Raw genomic sequence first — 22,111 nt, forward strand, 5'->3', positions numbered from 1 at the left:
GGGCAAGTCACTTCCCTTTTCTTTGCCTCAGTTACCTCAGCTGTAAAGTGGAGATTAAGGCTGTGAGCCCTTGGAAGGACAATGACTTTGTCCAACCCGACTTGCTTGTATTCACCCCAGTGCTTGGAACAGTGCCTGGCACATAGTAAGCGCTTTCAAATGCTATTATTATTATTATTACTATTATTATTATCATCACCGTACTTAGTTGATTGGTTTTCCTTTGGGGTGGTTCTGTTGGCTGGCGGTGACTCCTGGCAACCTGGGGGGCAGACTGTGGAACCGGCGATAGGCCCGATGAAAATGAGTAGTGCCAACCATCGGGGAAGCTGTTGGCATCCCTCATGTTAGAAGATTGCGCCTGGGAACACCACTCCACTGGGAATCAGAAGGAACCAGGTTCAAATCCTGATTCCGCCATTCATTTGCTGTGTGACCTAGGGCAAGTCACTTCTCTGTACCTCAGTTACCTCATCTGTAAAATAAGGATTACAACTGTGAGCCCCATGTGGGACAGGAACTGTGTCCGACCCAGTTTGATTGTATCCACCCCAGTGCTTAGTAAAATGCTTGTGATTGTTAAATCGGTAATAGTAATAGTATTTATAAGTGCTTAGTACGGTGCTCGGTACATAGTAAGCATTCAATAAATACCATTGATTGATTGTTTAAGCGCTTCCTAGTTACAGAGAACAGTGCTCTGCACATAGTAAGCACTTAACAAATGCCATCATTATTATTATTATCACTACAGAGAATTATATTAAGTGCTGGGAAAGAATAGACAAGTAGGAATTTTATTTTTAATGGTATTGGTTAAGCACTTACTACGTGCCAGGTACTGTTCTAAGCACTGGGATAGATGCAATCTAATCAGGTTGGACACAACCCATGTCCCACATGGGGCTCACAGTCTTTATCTCCATTTTTCAGCAGAGGCAACTGAGGCACAAGGAAGTTAAGTGACTTGCCTAAGGTCACTCAGCAGACATGCAGAGGAGCTGAGATTAGAACTGAGGTCTTTCCAACTCCCAGGCCCGTGCTTTATCCAATAGACCCCACTGCTCCTTGGGGATCTCACAGTCTAAAAACAAAAAGTGCGGAGAGGGGACTGGCAACAGATACATGAGGAGGGGGAAATCAAATAGTGAGACAGTATAAAGTCGAAAACAAAGCTCGGTTTCCAGCTCCTTGTAGTTCAGTAGTCATGGCCGCGGCCACGGTTACTGGTCCAGTGGCAGCCGTCACAGCCTTCCCGAGGTTTTGTGAGAGCGGTGCCTGGCCACGGCTGCTTTCCTTCATCCTGCCGGAATGGGGAGGCGTGTTGGGAAGGGAGGCTCCTCTGTAGTATGTGGGAGAGATGGTGCGGGATTCCGGGCAAGCTACGTCACAGTCGGTAGGAACAGTGTCTTTAATGATAATAAGAATAATAAGAATGGTAAGTGTGTGACTGTGAGCCCACTGTTGGGTAGGGACCGTCTCTATAAGTTGCCAACTTGGACTTCCCAAGCACTTAGTACAGTGCTCTACACACAGTAAGCGCTCAATAAATACGATTGAATGAATGAATGAATGAATGTTAAGCACTTACTATGCACCAGGCATTGTACTAAGAGCTGGGGTGGATAGAGTCAAATTGGATTGGACACAGGCCCTGTCCCACATGGGGCTCACTGTTGTAATCCCCATTTTACAGATGAGGTAATGGAGGCACAGAGAAGTGAAATGACTTGCCCGAGGTCACACGGCAAATGAGTGGTGGAGCCAGGATTTGAACGTGGTTCCTTCTGATTCCCAGGCCCATGCTCTATTCTCTAGGCCATGCCGCTAGGCTTAATTATAGGGCCGGCCAACCCAGGCCGTTCGCCTGAGGGACTTGATTGGGCACGGAGGGAAGGGATTAGATTAAACCCCGTGGCAGATGCCATGTGAGCCCGTTGTTGGGTAGGGACCGTCTCTATATGTTGCCAACTTGTACTTCCCAAGCGCTTAGTACAGTGCTCTGCACACAGTAAGCGCTCAATAAATACGATTGAATGAATGAATGAATGAATGCTAACTCGACATTGTAAATGAACAGGGACCCACCCAACCCTGTGTGTGAAAACCCTGGCCCATCTCAGCGGGTTGCTGAAAACAAAGTTGGCTCTTCGTTTTCCTCACTGGCGACGTGGCTCTTGGGGACATGTGGCTGATTGGCAGTGCGGTAGGGTGGGCGTGTTCCAGACACAGCAATCCCCTCTGGTGAGAAGCAGCGTGGCCTAGTGGAAAGAGCACTGGCTTGGGAGTCAGAAGGACCTGGGTTCTAATCCTGGCTCTACCAACGTATCTGCTGTGTTGACCTTAGGCAAGTCGCTTGACTGCTCTGTGCTTCAGTTTCGTCATCTGTGAAAATGGGAATGAGAGTGTGAACCCCATGTGGGACATGGACTGTGTCCAACGTGATTAGCTTGTGTCTACCCCAGCGTTTTGTGTGGTGCCTGGCACATAGTAAGTGCTTAACAAATACCTTTGGAAAATGGAAAAAGGAAAAACAGGGAGGGAGGGAAGAGTGGCCTTTGAGGCTGGGAAACTATTTGCAAGATTGTGCGCTTAGTGAACTTTGGGAATGGCTACCCATCAGGGATGAGTCATCCAAGATGCCAGGCAAGGATAACAATAATAATAATAATAAGAATTGTGGTATTTGTGAAGTCCTTACTCTGTGCCAAGCGCTGTACTAAGCACTGGAGGAGATAAAAGAAAAGTAGTTCCTACATCGGGCTTACAGTCTAATTTGGAGGAGTACAGGTATAGATCCCCCTTTTATAGATGAGGGTAATAATAATAATGATGGTATTTGTTAAGCGCTTACTATGTGCAAAGCACTGTTCTAAGCACTGGGGGGATACAAGAAGCAGCGTGGCTCAGTGGAAAGAGCACGGGCTTGGGAGCCGAGGTCCTGGGTTCAAATTCCGGCTCCGCCACTTGTCAGCTGTGTGACCTTGGGCAAGTCACTTCACTTCTCTGGGCCTCAGTTCCCTCATCTGTCAAATGGGGGTGGGACAACCTGATCACCTTGTATCCTCTCCAGCGCTTAGAACAGTGCTTTGCACATAGTAAGCGCTTAACAAATGCCATCATTATTTATTGTTATTTATTATTACAAGGCGATCAGGTTGTCCCACATGGGGCTCGCAATCTTAATCCCCATTTTACAGATGAGGGAACTAAGGCACAGAGAAGTTAAGTGACTTGCCTAAGGTCACACAACAGGTGACAGAGCCGGGATTAGCACGCAGGTCCTCTGACTTCCAGGCCTGTATTTTTTCCGATAGTCTACACCGATTCTCAACGATATAAAAAGAAGTCTGATTTCAGTCAATCAATGGTATTTAGACAGTAATTACTCTGTGCAGAGCTCCATGCTAAGTGCTTGGAAGAGTACAACGGAGACAGTAAGACACAAACATGGTTGTCTGCTTTATTCCCCTAGTGGGCTGGTATCATTCATGGGCTGGTAGGTGATTCTATCTTATTTTCAAGGTTGTGCTAAGCCAAAGTGGAGGGTCCCCAGGAAAGGCCGGAACCCCCTTTCCTCTTCTCCCACTCCCTTCTGTGTTGCCCTCCATGCTCCCTTTATTCCTCATCTCTTCCCAGCCCCACAGCACTTATGTACATATCTGTGTCCGCTTCCCCTTCTAGACTGTGAGATCGTTGCAGGCAAGGAATCTCCCAATCACTTAGTAAAGTGCTCAGCACAAAGTAAGCGCTCAATAAGCACAGTTCACTGACTGACTGACGTGTCTTTCCCTCCGCAGTTGTTTTTCCACCTATCAAGAGAGCGGGTGTTTTCTGAAGACCGGGCTCGATTTTATGGCGCCGAGATTGTATCGGCCCTGGATTATCTCCATTCAGAGAAGAATGTGGTTTATAGAGACTTAAAGGTAGGTGGAGGGTGCTTAGATCAGGAGAAAGAGAGGTGTGTGGGTGTTGGAGGAGCAATTGATATGATTCAAATGTCACCATATAGTCTATGCATGAGTGATGAGGTGCGGGTGTAATTATGTCTGCTCAATTTTGATTTTTACCCCAGTTGTGTTTTTTTGTGTGTTTGTCCCCCCCGGTTAGAGTGTAAGCTTATTAGTATTATTATTATTATTGTGTTTATTAAGTGCATACTATATGCCACACAATTTACTAAGCCCTGGTGTCGATATGAGATAATCAGTTCCCATATGGGGCTCACAGTCCAAGTAGGAACGAGAACAGCCCTTGAATTCCCATTTTGCAGAAGAGGTAACTGAGGCACAGAGAAATGAAGTGACTTGCTGAAGGTCACATGGCAGGCAAGTGGCGGAGCCGGGATTCAAACCCAGGTCCTCTGGCTCTCAGGCCTGTGCTAGCCTTCTTGAGGCTAGGGAATGTTTTGCTTTGTTATTCTGGACTTCCCAGTAATAATAATAATGATAATGATGGTATTTGTCACCTGCTTACTATGTGCCAAGCACTGTTCTAAGTGCTAGGATAGGTACAAGGTTGTCAGGTTGTCCCACATGGGGCTCACAGACTTAATCCCCATTTTACAGATGAGGGAACTGAGACACAGAGAAGTTAAGTGACCTGCCCAGTCACACAGCTGGCAAGTGGAGGAACCAGGTTTAGAACCCACGACCTCTGACTCCCAAGCCCGTGCTCTTTCCAACTAAGCCACGCTGCTTCTCTATATTAATAGTCTCTCTGTGTGCCAAACACTGTTCTAAGCACTGGGGTAGATGCAAGGTAATCAGGTGGTCCCATGCGGGACTCACGGTCTTAGTCCCCATTTTACAGATGAAGTTACTGAGGCACAGTGACTTGCCCAAGGTCACACAGCAGACAATCAATCAATCAATTGTATTTATTGAGCGCTTACTGTGTGCAGAGCACTGTACTAAGCGCTTGGGAAGTACAAGCTGGCAACATATAGAGACAGTCCCTACCCAACAGTGGGCTCACAGACAAGTGGTGGAGCCACGATTAGAACGCATGACCTATGACTGCCAAGCCCGGGCTCTTTCCACAAAGCCTGACTGCTTCTCAGATAACAGTATAGAGTTTAACAATAAATAGGTGTATTCCCTTCCCACAGCAAGCTAACAGTCTCTGTCTAGAAGGGCTGTTGGGAGTTAGTACAGACCGAAGTGCTGATGGGGTAATGACTCGTGTGCATGAGAGATGCTGAAGGGTAGGGGGAGTAGAATGGGGAGGCGAGACCCCAAGTGTAAACCTGTTCTCATGACGGAGCTGAGAGTCGGGGAGGGAGAGGGAGTGTGGCGGAAGGGTTGGGAGCGGGAGGCGGCTGGCAGAGGCAGGATGCCCGGAGCTCAGCTTCTCCCCGGAACGGGGCTCTTCCCTTCCCAGCTGGAAAACCTGATGCTGGACAAAGACGGCCACATCAAGATCACCGACTTCGGGCTCTGCAAGGAAGGCATCAAGGATGGAGCGACGATGAAGACGTTCTGCGGCACGCCCGAATATCTGGCCCCCGAGGTAGCTGGCCGGCCCCGCCACGGTGTCCGGCTGCTCCTGGCTGTCCACCTCCCTAGCAGTGGACAGTGGGCCTAGGGCAGCTCGGGAATGGGGAGAGTCTTTAAAGGATTTCTTATCCCGGGGAGAGGTGCGGCAGTGACCTGGAATCAATCCACCCAGCTGCTGAGGGAGCCTGTGCTCCCTATCATTCACATGCACACACGCAAACACACACACACACACAACCCCCACACCCTTCCCACCCAACACCCCACACCTCCCCCCCCGCCCCGGATTGTAAACTTGTTGTGAGCAGGGAATGTGTCTATAGCTATGTTGTACTCTCCCAAGCCTTTAGTACGCTGCTCTGCACATATTAAACGCTCAGTAAATATGATTCTTATACACACTCAACACACACTCACACCCACACACACCCCCTCTCCAGGTCACTTCCGGACCCTGTCGGCAAACAGAGTCTGTGGGCCAGATTCCGGTGGGAATGGCTTCCTGTGCCCAGCTTTTTTGCTTTCCCCGCCCATCTAGAGGTACTTGGTAGATCCCACAGGAAGGGTGGATCCCTGGGTGTCAGTGGAGGAGTTGGGGTCGACGTGTGTGTATGTGTACGTCCGTCCCCGGGGAGAATCGGGGAAGCGTCCCCTTCCTCACCCCGGACGTAATCCGAACCCGGCGTTTGGGGCCCTCCTGTTTACACAGTTGCCCCGGAGTCTTGCTCGGGAGTCGTCATTCCTTAGTCCCTCACGCCGGCCCCGGACTCTCCTCCGCACCCAGCCGGCCGGGGGTGACTTTGATCTGACGGAAAGGCCGGCGGCCGCAGCGTGGACAGCTGTTGAGGCTTCTCCTGCAGGAGGTGGCTCACAGCTGTCTCGAGGCTTTCACGAGGCTCTGGCGGCCTTCCCGTTTGAAGTCAAATGACCTTGTTCCGTGACTTGCCCCCCCCAACCCCGTCTTCTCCCTCCCCTCCCTCCCTGCCTTCCCCACGCGCAGTGCCCCCACTGCAGGAAGCATCCCAAAGCCCTCCCTGAGGAGGCAGGAGGAGGTGGGCGGAGGAAGAGGGAGAGCAACGGGCTTTATAAAGTCTGATCTCCTAAGCTCAAGTCTCCTAGAAATCATCCGTTACCCAACCCTGCCCCTCTGCCCCATTGGATGCCTGGGGATACTGTGGCCCGGAGGAGGAGGAGGAGGAGGAGTGTGGCATAGTGGATACAGCATGGTCCTGGGAGTCACAGGGACTTGGGTTCTAGACCCGGCTCTGCCACTTGTCTGCTGTGTGACCTAGGGGAAGTCACTTCACTTCTCTGAGCCTCAGTTACCTCATCTGTAGAATGGGGACTAAGACTGTGAGCCCCACGTGAGACAACCTGATCACCTTGTATCCCCCCCCCAGCGCTTAGAACAGTGCTCTGCACATAGTAAGCACTTAACAAATCCCATCATTCTTCTTCTTCTTCTTCTTCTTCTTCTTCTTCTTCTTCTTCTTCTTCTTCTTCTTCTTCTTCTTCTTTCTTCTTCTTCCTTCTTCTTCTTCTTTCTTCTTCTTCTTTCTTCTTCTTCTTCTTGCTTTAGTTACTTCATCTGCAAATTGGGGATTATAACAATGGTATTTGTGTAAGTGTTTGCTATGTGCCAGGCACTGTACTAAGCAACAGGGTGGATACAGGCAAATCAAGTTGGACACAGTCCCTGTCCCAGGTGGGGCTCAGTTTCAGTCCCCATTTTACGGGTGAAGTAACCAAGGCCCAGAGAATAATAATAATGATGGCATTTATTAAGCGCTTACTATGTGCAAAGCACTGTTCTAAGCATTGGGGAGGTTACAAGGTGATCAGGTTGTCCCACGGGGGGCTCACAGTCTTCATCCCCATTTGACAGATGAGGTAACTGAGGCCCAGAGAAGTGAAGTGCCTTGCCCAAAGTCACACAGCTGACAATTGGTGGAGCCGGGATTTGAACCCATGAACTCTGACTCCAAAGCCCAGGCTCTTTCCACTGAGCCACGCTGCTTGAAGTGAAGTGACTTTGCCAAAGTCACACAGCAGACAGGTGGCGGAGCTAGGATTAGAACCCATGACCTTCTGATCCCCAGGCCCATGCTCTGCTCACTACGCCATGCTGCTTCTCATGACTGTGAGTCCCCTTTGGGATATGGACTGTGTCCAACCTGATTACCTTGTATCTACCCCACCACTTACTACAGTGCCTGGCACACAGTAAGCGCTTAACAAATGCCATTTTTTTAAAAAAAAGAAGGACCTGGCAGGGGCCGTGCCACCTCCTCCAAGTACTTTTCTCATTAGTGGAGGTGTTCCTTTGCCTACTCCGCTGCGGCCCACTGTTGGGTAGGGACTGTCTCTATATGTTGCCAACTTGTACTTCCCAAGCGCTTAGTACAGTGCTCTGCACACAGTAAGCGCTCAGTAAATGCGATTGATTGATTGATTGCCCATTCCCCCAGACATGGTTCTCCTGCAGGAGCTAAAGTGTTCTGCCCTGGCACAGCAAACCAGCCCTCCCTGCTGGAAAGCCGTGGGTGGTTTGCCCGGATGCTGGGCGCTTCCTGCAACTGGCTGTCGCCAGAAACGGGCACCAGAAGGAGCAGGCACCCGTCATCCTAGAGGCCGAGTGATTCCCGCGTGGCCAACAGCCCCGGCGTCGGCCGTGTGTGGGGCAGCTGCAGCCCCAGCTGTCCAGGCCACCGTGTGAATCATTGCCCGGCCGAGGATGCCGTAAATAGCCCGCGGCTGGGTAATCCAATCCCCCCGGCTGCAGCCACCGTCGCCACCGGGAAGGTGGGCCGCTGCCGCGATAGACCCCTTTCCTGCTTCAGACCTGTCCCATCCGGAAGGGGAGAAGGCCACGTCGCTCGGGGTCTATCGGACAAAGCCTCGGGGCAGAGAAGGGAATCAGTCAATAATCAATTGTACTTATTGAGCGCTTACTATTCACTGTATCTCAATCTCATCTGTCTCACCGCCGACGTCCTGCCTCTGGCCTGAAACACCCTCCCTCCTCACATCCGACAGACGATCGCTCACCCCGCCTTCAAAGCCTTACGGAAGGCACATCTCCAGGAGGCCTTCCCGGACTAAGTCCTCATTTCCTCTTCTCCCACTCCCTTCTGCGCCTCCCCTGCACTTGGATTCACTCCCTTTATTCTCCCCTCAGCCCCTCAGCACATAAGTACATATATCCGTAATTTATCGATTTAAACTAATATCTGTCTCCCCCTTTAGACTGTAAGCTCGTTGTGGGCAGTAGACCATCCTGTTGGGCTCCAATGGTGGGAAGTGTGCTTTACTAGGCACCTGCTGAGGGCAGGGTGCCAGTACTGCCAGCACATCAGGCAGGCAGATGCCAATGCGGCCCACTACCCTGGAGGACGTGCCTAGGCTGGGGGCAGGAGTGGGTAGAGTAAAGGAAGGTGCCCTTTTTTTTTTTTTAATGGAATTTATTAAGCACTTACTATGTGCAAAGCACTGCCCTTTGGAGGGCAGGGGGCTCTGGGAGCCAGCTTGGACCCTCTTCTTGACCCTCGGATGCTCCGCAGGTGCTGGAGGACAACGACTACGGACGTGCGGTGGACTGGTGGGGCCTGGGCGTGGTGATGTACGAGATGATGTGCGGCCGGCTGCCTTTCTACAACCAGGACCACGAGAAGCTCTTCGAGCTGATCCTCATGGAGGAGATCCGCTTCCCCCGCACCCTGTCGCCCGAGGCCAAATCGCTCCTGTCTGGGCTGCTGAAGAAAGACCCGAAGCAAAGGTAGGCTGGGCTGCGATCGGCCGGGGGAGGAGGCGGGTAATAATAATAATAATAATAATAATGATGGCATTTGTTAAGCGCTTACTATGTGCAAAGCACTGTTCTAAGCGCTGGGGGGATGCAAGGTGATCAGGTTGTCCCACGTGGGGCTCACAGTCTTAATCCTCATTTTACAGATGAAGTAACTGAGGCGCAGAGAAGTTAAGTGACTTGCCCAAGGTCACACAGCAGACACGTGGAGGAGCTGGGATTCGAACCCATGATCTCTGACTCCAAAGCCCGGGAGGGACTGAGAAGCAACGTGGCCCGGGAGGCAGAGGACCTGGGTTCTAATCCCGGCTCCGTCGTGTGACCTTGCACAAGTCAACTTCACGTCTGTTGCCTCAGTTTCCTCATCTGCAAAATGGGGGTTCATTCGCTCATTCACTCGTATTTATTGAACGCTTACTGTGTGCAGAGTACTCTACTATGTGCTTGGGAGAGTACAGTGTAACAATGAACAGACACATTCCCTGCCCACAACAAGCTTGCAGTCTAGTCTTATAGCTTACAGTCAATTCCTGTTTTCTCTCCTACTTAGACAGTGAGCCCCTGGGGGACCTGATGATCTTGTATACTAGCAAGTGCTTGGCGCATAGTAAGCACTTGACAATTACCATAATCACTGTTATAATTAGGGGGGCATCTTGTTCTCTTTTCAGGTTGGTCTGGGGTTGGAAAGGGTTCATCATCATCATCATCATCAATCGTATTTATTGAGCGCTTACTGTGTGCAGAGCACTGTACTAAGCGCTTGGGAAGTACAAGTTGGCAACATCTAGAGACAGTCCCTACCCAACAGTGGGCTCACAGTCTAAAAGGGGGGAGACAGAGAACAAAGCCAAACATACTAACAAAATAAAATAAATAGAATAGATATGTACAAGTAAAATAAATAAATAAATGAATAGAGTAATAAATATGTACAAACGTATATACATATATACAGGTGCTGTGGGGAAGGGAAGGAGGTAAGATGGGGGGGATGGAGAGGGGGACGAGGGGGAGAAGAAGGAAGGGGCTCAGTCTGGGAAGGCCTCCTGGAGGAGGTGAGCTCTCAGTATGGCCTTGAAGGGAGGAAGAGAGCTAGCTTGGCGGATGGGCAGAGGGAGGGCATTCCAGGTCCGGGGGATGACGTGGGCCGGGGGTCGATGGCGGGACAGGCGAGAACGAGGTACGCTGAGGAGATTAGCGGCGGAGGAGCGGAGGGTGCGGGCTGGGCTGGAGAAGGAGAGAAGGGAGGTGAGGTAGGAGGGGGCGAGGTGATGGACAGCCTTGAAGCCCAGGGGGAGGAGTTTCTGCCTGATGCGCAGATTGATTGGTAATGCGCAGATTGATTGGTACTATGTGCAAAGCACTGTTGCTACTACAGGCCCAGCAGCGGGGAGAGGAAGCGTTTCTCTTGGAACTGGCCCAGGGACAGAGGGAGGGACTTCTCCAGCACATGTTCCAACAAAATGATTCCACCTTCTTCAACCTCTTCCCTTCTCCGGGCCTGGCTAGAGAAGGGGGGTGGGAGGGAGCGTCTCCACAATCCAGAGGAGTGAGAGGCCAAGGTGACATGGGTGCCCCTTGCTGGAGAAGGGGGCCGGACTGCTGAGAACTCAAGGGCCGGTCCCTGTTTTCAAGGCTGTAGTAGAGAAAGTAGGGGTCAGTGGCCAGAGTCGCAGGGATCATCATCATCATCAATCGTATTTATTGAGCGCTTACTGTGTGCAGAGCACTGTACTAAGCACTTGGGAAGTACAAATTGGCAACATATAGAGACAGTCCCTGCCCAACAGTGGGCTCACAGCCTAAAAGGGGGAGACAGAGAACAAAACCAAACATACTAACAAAATAGATATGTACAAGTAAAATAAATAAATAAATAGAGTAATAAATATGTACAAACGTATATACATATATACAGGTGCTGTGGGGAAGGGAAGGAGGTAAGATGGGGGGGATGGAGAGGGGTACGAGGGGGAGAGGAGGGAAGGGGCTCAGTCTGGGAAGGCCTCCTGGAGGAGGTGAGCTCTCAGTAGGGCCTTGAAGGGAGGAAGAGAGCTAGCTTGGCGGATGGGCAGAGGGAGGGCATTCCAGGCCCGGGGGATAACATGGGCCGGGGTTCGATGGCGGGACAGGCGAGAACGAGGTACGGTGGGGAGATTAGCCGCGGAGGAGCGGAGGGTGCGGGCTGGGCTGGAGAAGGAGAGAAGGGAGGTGAGGTAGGAGGGGGCGAGGGGATGGATGGACAGCCTTGAAGCCCAGGGTGAGGAGTTTCTGCCTGATGCGCAGATTGAATGGTAGCCACTGGAGATTCTTGAGGAGGGGAGTAATATGCCCAGAGCGTTTCTGGACAAAGATAATCCGGGCAGCAGCATGAAGTATAGATTGAAGTGGGGAGAGACACGAGGATGGAAGATCAGAGAGAAGGCTGATACAGTAGTCCAGACGGGATAGGATGAGAGGTTGAATGAGCAGGGTAGCGGTATGGATGGAGAGGAAAGGGAGGATCTTGGCAATGTTGCGGAGCTGAGACCGGCAGGTTTTGGTGACGGCTTGGATGTGGGCAGGGATCATGTCGCACCCACGCCCGTTTGCGTACTCGACGTGAAGTGCAGTAAGCGGGAACGGGGGCCTGAGACAGGCCCTCGGAGACACGCGTGATCGTCCGTGTGGAAGGCAGCTGAGTGGATGGGGAAGACTAGGCCGAGGAAAGTCCAGTGGAGTGAATCACTGGGGCAAACATGGCCTTGCTAGGCGGGGAGGGGTGGTCCTGACATTGGCGTTGAGGAAGCCCACCCTCCCAGAACTCCCTGCTCTCTCAGTGATGCCAGCCCCGTGAACCTAGTCTGATGAGCACGGCAAGGGTCTGTTTATTATTCTGTCACAATCTCCCAAGTACTTAGTACAGTGCTCTGCACACAGTAAGCGTTCAATAGATAGGATTGACCGACTGACTTGCAGGAATCTGGGGTTGGTGCCGGGGGCCAACTGGTTCGCTCTGGCCACGAAGCGTGCCATGCAGTGGGCGCGGCCCTCTGTGACCCGCAAGCGTCCAGCCCTGCAGAACACAGTGTGCGTCCACCTCTGCTCTTGGAGAGCGGCCCATGGAGCGGGCTGGGTGAGCACGGAGCTCACCTGCCCCCGTCTGCTCCGTAACGGGCACGAGGCTGCGACGAGTCAAAGCAGGGGTCGAAGTGGGATGAGGTCAGTTCGAGCAGCATTCATTCATTCAGTCGTATTTATTGAGCACTTACTGTGTGCAGAGCACTGTACTAAGCGCTTGGGAAGTACAAGTTGGCGACATATAGAGACGGTCCCTACCTAACAGCGGGCTCACAGTCTAGAAGGGGGAGACAGAGAACAAAACATATTAACAAAATAAAATAAATAGAATAAATATGTACAAATAAAAGAAATAAATAGAGTAATAAATACGTACAAACATATAAGCACCGAAGCCATGATCCCGGCTCCGCCACTTGTCAGCTGTGTGACTTTGGGCAAGTCACTTAGCTTCTCTGTGCCTCAGTTACCTCATCTGTAAAATGGGGATGAAGACTGTGAGCCCCACTAGTACTAATGAATGACAACCTGATAACCTTGTATTTATCCCAGTGCTTAGAGCAGTGCTTGGCACATAGTAAGTGCTCAACAAATACCAGTCAGAACTGGACAGCCCCGGGGCCTGGAGCTTTCGCATGGACGTGCCTACTCTGTTTGCAGGCAAACACAAGCAGGGACCGACAGACAGATCGAGGAGATGTTGTGTTCTGTTGGGTAGAGTGGAAATCTGGTAGGCTGGAGATCATCATCAGCATCATCAACTGTATTTATTGAGCGCTTACTGTGTGCACAGCACTGTACTAAGCGCTTGGGAAGTACAAGTTGGCAACATATAGAGACAGTCCCTACCCAAAAGTGGGCTCACAGTCTAAAAGGAGATGCGCACTCTAATCTCAGCTCTGCCACTGGCCAGCTGTGTGACCTTGACTGAGTTACTTGCCCTCTCTGAGTCTCAATTTTTTCGTCTGTAGAAGAGGGGAAATAATGCCTGCCTCTCCCCGTGACACAAGGATGTGGCGAGTATAAAACAAACTTATTGTTATGAAACCTACCTACCCTACCTTCCTAATGATAATAATAATAGCGATAATAATAATGATGGTACTTGTTAAGCGCTTACTATGTGCCAAAAACTGTAGTAAGCGTAGGGGTAGTTACATGGTGAGTCCATGAAGGATGGAGATTGGATCCACTCTTATTCTCTTGTAGCTACCTCAGTGCTTTGCGTCCTTAATCCTAATTGTAGAATTTACTGTTGCCACTGTTATCCCATGGTACAAGCACATAGGTTAAACCAAAAATCCAGAGTAAGAACACTCGGTCCAAGCCTCTGTGGTTGGTAGGGCTGAAGGGGGGCACTGAGGCAGGTATGGGAGCTACGTGTTAAATAGAGGGAAGTCCAGCTAGCCCCGGGGGGGCTTTGGGAGGAGGTGTGACTTCAGGGGGGCCCCTTCAAGCAGGAATTCTGGGCAGCTAGTTAGAGAGTAATAATAATAATGATGGCATTTTTTAATAGCATTTATTAAGCGCTTACTATGTGCAAAGCACTGTTCTAAGCGCTGGGGGGTTACAAGGTGATCAGGCTGTCCCATGGGGGGCTCACAGTCTTCATCCCCATTTTACAGATGAGGGAACTGAGGCCCAGAGAAGTTAAGTGACTTGCCCAAAGTCACACAGCTGACAGTTGGCTGAACCGGGATTTGTTAAGCGCTTACTGTGTGCAAAGCACTGTTCTAAGCGCTGGAGCACTGTTCCAAGCGCTGGGTAACAATGGTCAAAAAGCTTGCTGGGCTAGGAAGTGGAATCAGTCAATCAGTCACATTTATTGAGCACTTACTATGAGTAGGGCAGTATACGAAAGGCTGGGAAGAGTTCGATATAACAGTATTACAAAGTTGGAAGACATGTTCCCTGCCCACAACAAGCTTACTACTTAGAGGGGAATTGGAAGCTTCTGCTTCAAATGAGAAGGGTCACCCTCCCCACCATTCATCTGGCTATTTTCAATGATCGATTTTCTCCTTCTCCCGTTGTGAGAATCGGCTGCACATTGGCTCTAGTTTAGAGTTCGTCTCTCCTCCTGCATTCCTCGAATTCTTGCCCCGGCTTGACGGACTGTGGCTTCGCTTTCACTGACAGTCTGCCCTGTTTCAGAGGGTGCCGGGGTTACCCTGCCGTAGGGTAGCCACGGCAGGGGGAGGGAATGTTTTCTTCCTGAACCGGGGCGTGGGAAGGGGTCAGCGGAGAGAATAAGAAGGAGCTTCTCCGACCTGGGCTCCAGGAAGGTGACCCAAAGTTGGCTACCTCTCCAGCATCACAACAGCCACATAATAATAATAATAATAATAATAATAATAATAATAATAATGGCATTTATTAAAAGCTTACTATGTGCAAAGCACTGTTCTAAGCGCTGGGGAGGTTACAAGGTGATCCCAAGGATGAAGCAGGTTCGGTTAGTCTCTCCAGGGTGAGCTCGGTCTCCTTTGCCATCCAAGCTCACGGCCTGCCTCGTCCGCCAGGGCAACTATTCCTCCTGCCGGTGGCTCCCCTGGGCACGGACCCATCCTGTGCCCAGTCTGGGTGCCCTGAAGCGGTCACTGGGATGTGGCCTTCTGCCCTCGAGGCCTTCTGCCATCTTAGCTGGGTCTGGCCTCCTTTCGATCCCAGTTGGAGATCTGACTCAGAGAGCAGGGAATAGGGAGCGTTGAGTTGGTCAGAGCCTGCACCGTCTGTGGTTTGTTCACCTCTATTATCTCTCTTCCCTGTTTCAAATATTTCTGCTCATCTCCATTGGCCTCAACCAAATACATGTTCCTGCCCTTCCCTTTTTTTCTCTCCTTTTCTTTCTTTCTTTCTTTCTTTCTTTCTTTCTTTCTTTCTTTCTTTCTTTCTTTCTTTCTTTCTTTCTTTCTTTCTTTCTCATTCTCTCTTTCTTTCTCTCTTTCTTTCTCTTTCTTTCTCTCTTTCTCTTTCTCCCTTTCTCTCCCTCTTTCTCCCTTTCTCTTTCTCCCTTTCTCTTTCTCCCTTTCTCTTTCTCCCTTTCTCTTTCTCCCTTTCTCTTTCTCTCTCTTTCTCTCTCTCTTTCTCTCTTTCTCTCTTTCTTTCTCATTCTTTCTCTCTTTCTGTCTTTCTCTTTCTTTCTCTATTTCTTTCTTTCTCTCTTTCTCTCTTTCTCTTTCTTTCTCTCTTTCTTTCTTTCTTTCTTTCTCTCTTTCTTTCTTTCTTTCTTTCTTTCTTTCCTTTCTTTCTTTCTTTTTCTTTCTTTCTTTCTTTCTTTCTTTCTTTCTTTCTTTCTTTCTTTCCTTCCTTCCTTCCTTCCTTCCTTCCTTCCTTCCTTCCTTCCTTCCTTCCTTCCTTCCTTCCTTCCTTCCATCTTCCCTTCCTTTTCTCATTTGCTTAGTGCTTACTATGTGTTAAGCACTATTCTAAATGCTGGGCTACGTACAAGTTAATTAGGTCGGACACATTCCCTGTCCCACGTGGGGCTCACAGTCTCAGTAATAATAATAATAATAATGATGATGATGATGGTGTTTAGACTTCTAGACTGTGAGCCCACTGTTGGGTAGGGACCGTCTCTATATGTTGCCAACTTGTACTTCCCAAGCGCTTAGTACAGTGCTCTGCACACAGTAAGTGCTCAATAAATACGATTGATTGATTGATTGATTATTAAGTGTTTACTATGTGCAAAGCACTGTTCTAAGTGCTGGGGAGGTGAGACGGTGATCAGGTTGTCCCACGGGGGGCTCACAGTCTTAATCCCCAATTTACAGATGAGGTAACTGAGGCCCAGAGAAGTGAAGTGACTTGCCCAAAGTCAGCCAGCTGACAATTGGCGGAGCCTGAATTTGAACCCATGACCTCTGACTCCGAAGCCCAGGCTCTTTCCACTGAACCATGCAGCAGGAGGGAGAACAGATCAATCAATCAGTCAATCAATCGTATTTATTGAGCGCTTACTGCGTGCAGAGCACTGTACTAAGCACTTGGGAAGTACAAGTCAGCAACACATAGAGACAGTCCCTACCCAACAGCGGGCTCACAGTCTAGAAGGGGGAGACAGAGAACAAAACCAACCATACTAACAAAATAAAATCAATAGAATAGATATGTACAAGTAAGATAAATAAATAAATAGAGTAATAAATATGTAGAAACATATATACATATATACAGGTGCTGTGGGGAAGGGAAGGAGGCAAGATGGGGGGGATGGAGAGGGGGACGAGGGGGAGAGGAAGGAAGGAAAGGATATCCCCATTTTACAGGTGAGGAAACTGAGGCCTGGAGAAGTGAACTGACTTGTCCAGGGTCACCCAGCAAGCAATTGGCAGAGCGGGATTAGCGCCCAGGTCCTCCTGATTCCCGGGCCCTAGCTCTCTCCCCTAGGCCACGCTGCTTCTCTAAAGTGAAACTGCTGAGAAAGTGATTGCCTCTCCACCACACTCACACACACACACACACACACACACACACACACACACACACACACACACACACACACACACACACACACAGCTACACACCCCACACCCCCCCTGCAGTCCCTTACCCAGGGAGCTCATAAAAACAGAGGGGACGGGAGAGGACTTTGTCACTCCGCATCACTCAACACGGACTCCTGCCTCTCTCATCACAATACCAATAATGACGGTATTCACCACATGCAGGCTTCGTACCGCTCGGGCACCAAGGAGCCGCCAACGGAATTGCTGCAGCTACAGTTTGCAGTCAGTCGTATTTACTGAGGGCTTCCTGTGTGCAAAGCACTGTACTAAGCACTGAGGAGAGTACAGTGTAACCATAGAACGAACACATTTCCTGCCCACCATGAACTTACAGTCTAGAAAGGGGGTAGAGGACCATCCCACCGTCAGCCTGGTTGTTTTTTCCAGGAGCAGCAGTCTGTGCCATGCGGCCCGTTGCACTCTGGCTCAGCTCATTCATTCATTCAATCATTTATTGAGCGCTTACTGTGTGCAGAGCACTGTACTAAGCTCTTGGGAAGTACAAGTTGGCAACATCTAGAGATGGTCCCTACCCAACAGCGGGCTCACAGTCTAGAAGAGGGAGACAGACAACAAAACAAAACATATTAACAAAGTAAAATAAATAGAATAAATATGTACAAGTAAAATAAATAGAGTAATTCATTCATTCAATCGTATTTATTGAGCGCCCACTGTGTGCAGAGCACCGCACCAGAGAGCAGGTCATCCCTTGGTAACATTGTTAAGCAAGGAGGGGCCCTCTGGCCCAGAGAGCTATCCTAAATGGGACCCTCCAGGCTTTTGAAGAGGGTGGGCAGGCTGTCTGTCTGTCTGTCTGTCTCTGCCACCCACCCCCTCTGTCCTTTGCCTCAGTGTGGGGTGGTAGCATCAGCGACAGGCAGCTGAGGCGGCGTAATCCCCTGAAAGTCTTCCTTTCAATCAGTGGTACTTATTGAACGCTTACTATGTTCTGAGCAGCATACTCAGCTCTTGGGAGACCGCAGTAGAACAGAATTAGCAGACATGTACCCTACCCACAGGGAGCTTACGGTCTAGAGTCACATCTAACTGTCGTTTCCTTGGTCCCTGTCACACTCCCTGCAGGTTAGGGGGCGGTCCGGATGACGCCAAAGAGATTATGCAACACAAGTTCTTTGCTGGCATCGAGTGGCATGACGTCTATGAGAAGAAGGTGCGTTTGGGTGGGTTTGGAGTGGAGGGGGTTAGGGGACATCAAGAGGCAGAGGGGAAACCCGAGCCTTCTCTAACATCGGCTCTCGAAGGGCCCCCCTGGAAGGCAGGGTCTAGCAGATGTTTGGGTCAAGTTGTTTGGTTCTGCTGCGAGCTTATTTGGGACCTTGCAAAAATGTGGCTGGGGGAATCGTCCATTGCCTCTTTCTCCCTCGTTGAAAAAAAGCCCTCCATCCCAAAGCTAGTTCTCCCTGGCTTTAGCTAGCAGGGTCGTCTTGCAAGCCACGCTGGTCCTGGTTCATTTTTCCGACTTCCAGGTACCCCCTTGCTCAGGGTGTATTGAGCACCTGAATTTGAGTGGGCGTGTTTGTGTGTTTGTGTGTGTGTATGTGTGTGTATGTGGCTGGCTCCTTCCCCTTTTGGGGTGAGGGAGTGTGCCCTATGCAGACTCCTGGTATCACCAAATGCCCCCTCAATCCCTCAGGCCACCCAGAGACAGGTGACCAGAGCTGTTGCGAAGGTATCCCATCACCAGTGGGACGTGAGGATGAGTTGGTTTTGCAGTAGAGAGGATGGCCCGCACCAAACCATCCACACATTCTCAAATTGGTCCCCGTATGCCCAACGGTGTATGCAGCAGGGCAGGTGGGTGGGATCGGGATGCGGCCTGTGGCGGGGGAACAGAATCTCTCCATGCATCCTCTGCCGTTGGCACTACGGTGTTTGCTCCTATCCGGTAGCAGCAGGGAAAAAGAGGAAACTGGACAGGCCCTAGCTCCCTGGAAAAAAAAATAAAAAAAAAATGATGGCATTTATTAAGCGCTTACTATGTGCAAAGCACTGTTCTAAGTGCTGGGGAGTTTACAAGGTGATCAGGTTGTCCCACGGGGGGCTCACAGTCTTCATCCCCATTGTACAGATGAGGGAACTGAGGCCCAGAGAAGTGAAGTGACTTGCCCAAAGTCACACAGCTGACAAGTGGCAGAGCCGGGATTTGAACCCATGACCTCTGGCTCCAAAGCTCGGGCTCTTTCCACTGAGTCACACTGCTTGGACTCGGAAGGGCTTCCTTCCCTGGAAGGAAGGGAAGTCAGGGAGCTGCATTCTAGCTCTGCCTCTGGCTTGCTGTGTGGCCTCAGTTTTCCTCAGAAGGGGTGTCTGGCAACCTCACGTGATCCAGGGGGAGGCCTAGATGGGGAAATTTCCACAAGGGCTAGGGACAACAGTGTGTTATCCTGTTCCTGGTTGGCTAGACTAATGGGAATCTTCATAGACTAATGGCCTCTTCATAGCCCTGGGGTGTCAGCAGCCCTGAAAGACCCCACGGAGGCTACACCCAAACCCTCGGTGGCCTTGGGGTACTCGCCCCAAGGGCTTCATTGAGAGCTAGGAGGCTGAGGAAAGTGCTAGTAATACCTGCCTCACCTGGTTGTTAGGATGAGAGCATGAGATTTGTATGACATTTTTACCTTCCCAGAGCACTGGTGTATTAATGAATTAAAAATATTACTGTTATTAACAATACCGCCCACAAGCCCCGCTACAAAACAAACTTTGTTCCGCACTGGTATAATTTTGACATAAAGACTCATTTTGCTTGTTTACTCTTTCCCTCCACCCCTGACCCCGGCTTGCCCTGGTCTGAAGGCAACAAGAAAAATGATTGTTAAACACATAGGATTTTTGTGTGTGTGTGTGTGTGTGTGTGTTTGTGTGTGTATGTATATAAGAGAGGGAGAGCGAGAGACGCAGAGACAGAAAGACAGACAGAGGGATGGGGTGAGTGGGAGGGGTAGGTGGGTGGTTGGGTCAGTCGGGAGAGAGATGTTCAGTCCCTACTCATGTCTTAGAAGTCATCATCAATCGTATTTATTGAGCGCTTACTATGTGCAGAGCACTGTACTAAGCACTTGGGAAGTACAAATTGGGCACTTGGGAAGTACAAATTGGAGTCACAGAAAGGAGGCCAACTGCATAGCCCAGGACCAAGCCCCGGGAAAAACCACTGTAACCTGAACCTGGTCTGTTCAATCCCCGGGGCTGGCCCTAAAATCCTTGGGGCAGGACCCGGAGGGAGGGCTGGGATACCCCGAAATGCTGTCTGTCGGTCAGCGGACATGCTGATGTAAAGGCTTCTGGGGCTAACCCTAGGCCCAGATGCTCCCATGGTCCGACCCCAGGACTGAGAGCCCCGATACAGCCGGGCTGACACACACTCTGTCTCTCTCACACACGCGTATTGCTTCTCCTCCGCAGCTCATCCCCCCGTTTAAGCCGCAAGTCACGTCAGAAACTGACACAAGGTATTTTGATGAAGAATTCACAGCCCAGATGATCACAATCACCCCACCCGACCAAGGTACGATCCCGGCAGCGGATGGGCTGGGCGGCGGGGCCAGTCCGTCAGTCAGGCAGTCGTATTTAGTGAGCGCTTACTGAGTGCGGAGCACTGTACTGAGCATTTGGGAGAGTAAAATATAACAATGAACAGACATTCCCCACCCACAGCGAGCTTCCTGTTACCTGGTTCCTGAATGGCCGGACTCGTGGGAACCTGAGGCCTCTCCGTAGTGTTGGGTCTTCAGTAGCCCTGAAAAAGACCACCCCAAAACCCCTGGTGGTCTTCGGCCACCGCCCGTCGTGAGCTTCCTGTAGAAAGGATAGGAGGCCGAGGAAAAGCGTCCCAGCAGCCTCAATCTGACCCCCGCCCGGATCTGGAAAGAGCACGGACCTGAGTTTAAGAAGTCATGGGTTCTATTTCTGGCTCTGCCACTTGTCTGCTGTGTGCCCTTGGGCAAGTCCCTTCACTTCTCTGTCCCTCAGTTCCCTCATCTGTCAAATGAGGATTGAGACGGTGAGCCCCACATGGGACAGGGACTGCGCCCAACTCGATTTGCTTCTATCCACCCCAGTGCTTAGTACAGTGCCTGGCTCCTAATAAGGACTTAACAAATACCATCATTATTATTATTATCCCAGCCCCCAGCGCTTAATTTGTTCCAGGCTTCCACCGTGGCACCTCTGGGCTTACCCCTGCCACCTCTGGACTTCAACCCGTTTACAAAACGAAAATGTCGAATCCCATAATTGCCCAAGCCCCGGCACAGTTTCACTCCAGACGACACCCCAGACAGTTGCCGTGCACCACTGTATACGCTCAAGGATGGGGGTTGGGGGGAGCAGAGCCCCTGGCAGCCATCTCCCATTTGTCAGCACACCGTTAATGAAACAAAATCTGCCCCTACCTGGATAGGGAGTTGGGCTGGGGCATTCGGGCCTAGCCCCAAAGCGGGATGGACTGTCCACCGATCCCCGTCTGCTCTCTCTTCCAGACGACAACATGGAATGTGTCGACAATGAGCGACGCCCACATTTTCCTCAGTTCTCCTACTCGGCCAGTGGAACCGCTTAACGTTTTGCCATTTTTGTTCGTGCGAGAAACAAAACAAACAATTTTTTTTAAAAAAAACAACAGACTGTATTTGGGGGCCTTACTGCAACGGACACTAGAGAACTTTTTGGGTTTTCTGAATCACAAACTATGTTTGTGCGACGGTCTAGATTTAAAAGAAAAAACATTTTCTCCGACGTGTTTTTGAGGAGAGGGGACGGGGGGCGGGGGGGGGGGGCGGGGGAGGTGGGGAGCGAGGGCGGGGGCAGTTTATTCTTAAAATGTCCAATCCAAATTTTCATGATGAATGACCTTAGGTTTTTCAGAATTTGCACCTAAACCGTTCACTTTAGAAATAAGACGTCCAGCATTATCGGTGAGTTTGAGAAGAAAAACTTCCTCGTTTTATTTATTTCGTACAGCGCGCTACCTGGGTAGGGCCCCGTCACGCGAACAGCTAGATTTCGGTAGGCGCGTGTAAGAGACTTGAGTAGCTAGTGCAATAATCCCAGACACAGAGTCAACGTGGGGCCTGGCCTCGACAGTGAGACCTCCCCCAACACACCCCACCCCTCACCAGCTCAGCCCTGTTGGACCTCAGGAGCCCCATGATAAATCACACTCTGTGCTTCAACGAGCAAGTGTGGCCTCGTTGGCGCTTCTGCTT

The 22,111-nt window shown here is 50.5% G+C and overlaps 1 protein-coding gene across 1 annotated transcript in view; it reads left to right on the forward strand.

Moving 5' to 3' along the window:
* Nucleotides 1-21,635, forward strand: part of AKT1 (AKT serine/threonine kinase 1) — an 85,568-nt gene extending 63,933 nt beyond the window's left edge. Inside the window, exons 9-14 of the mRNA XM_038740843.1 lie at nt 3,801-3,926; nt 5,383-5,511; nt 9,059-9,273; nt 17,967-18,054; nt 20,310-20,412; nt 21,386-21,635. Of these exons, the coding sequence (XP_038596771.1) occupies nt 3,801-3,926; nt 5,383-5,511; nt 9,059-9,273; nt 17,967-18,054; nt 20,310-20,412; nt 21,386-21,465 (741 nt within the window). The 3' untranslated portion in view covers nt 21,466-21,635. The remainder of the gene's footprint in view (nt 1-3,800; nt 3,927-5,382; nt 5,512-9,058; nt 9,274-17,966; nt 18,055-20,309; nt 20,413-21,385) is intronic.
* The last annotated feature ends 476 nt before the right edge of the window (nt 21,636-22,111 follow it).

The sequence above is a fragment of the Tachyglossus aculeatus genome, chromosome 1, assembly GCF_015852505.1.
Source record: "Tachyglossus aculeatus isolate mTacAcu1 chromosome 1, mTacAcu1.pri, whole genome shotgun sequence".
Lineage (NCBI taxonomy): Eukaryota > Metazoa > Chordata > Mammalia > Monotremata > Tachyglossidae > Tachyglossus > Tachyglossus aculeatus.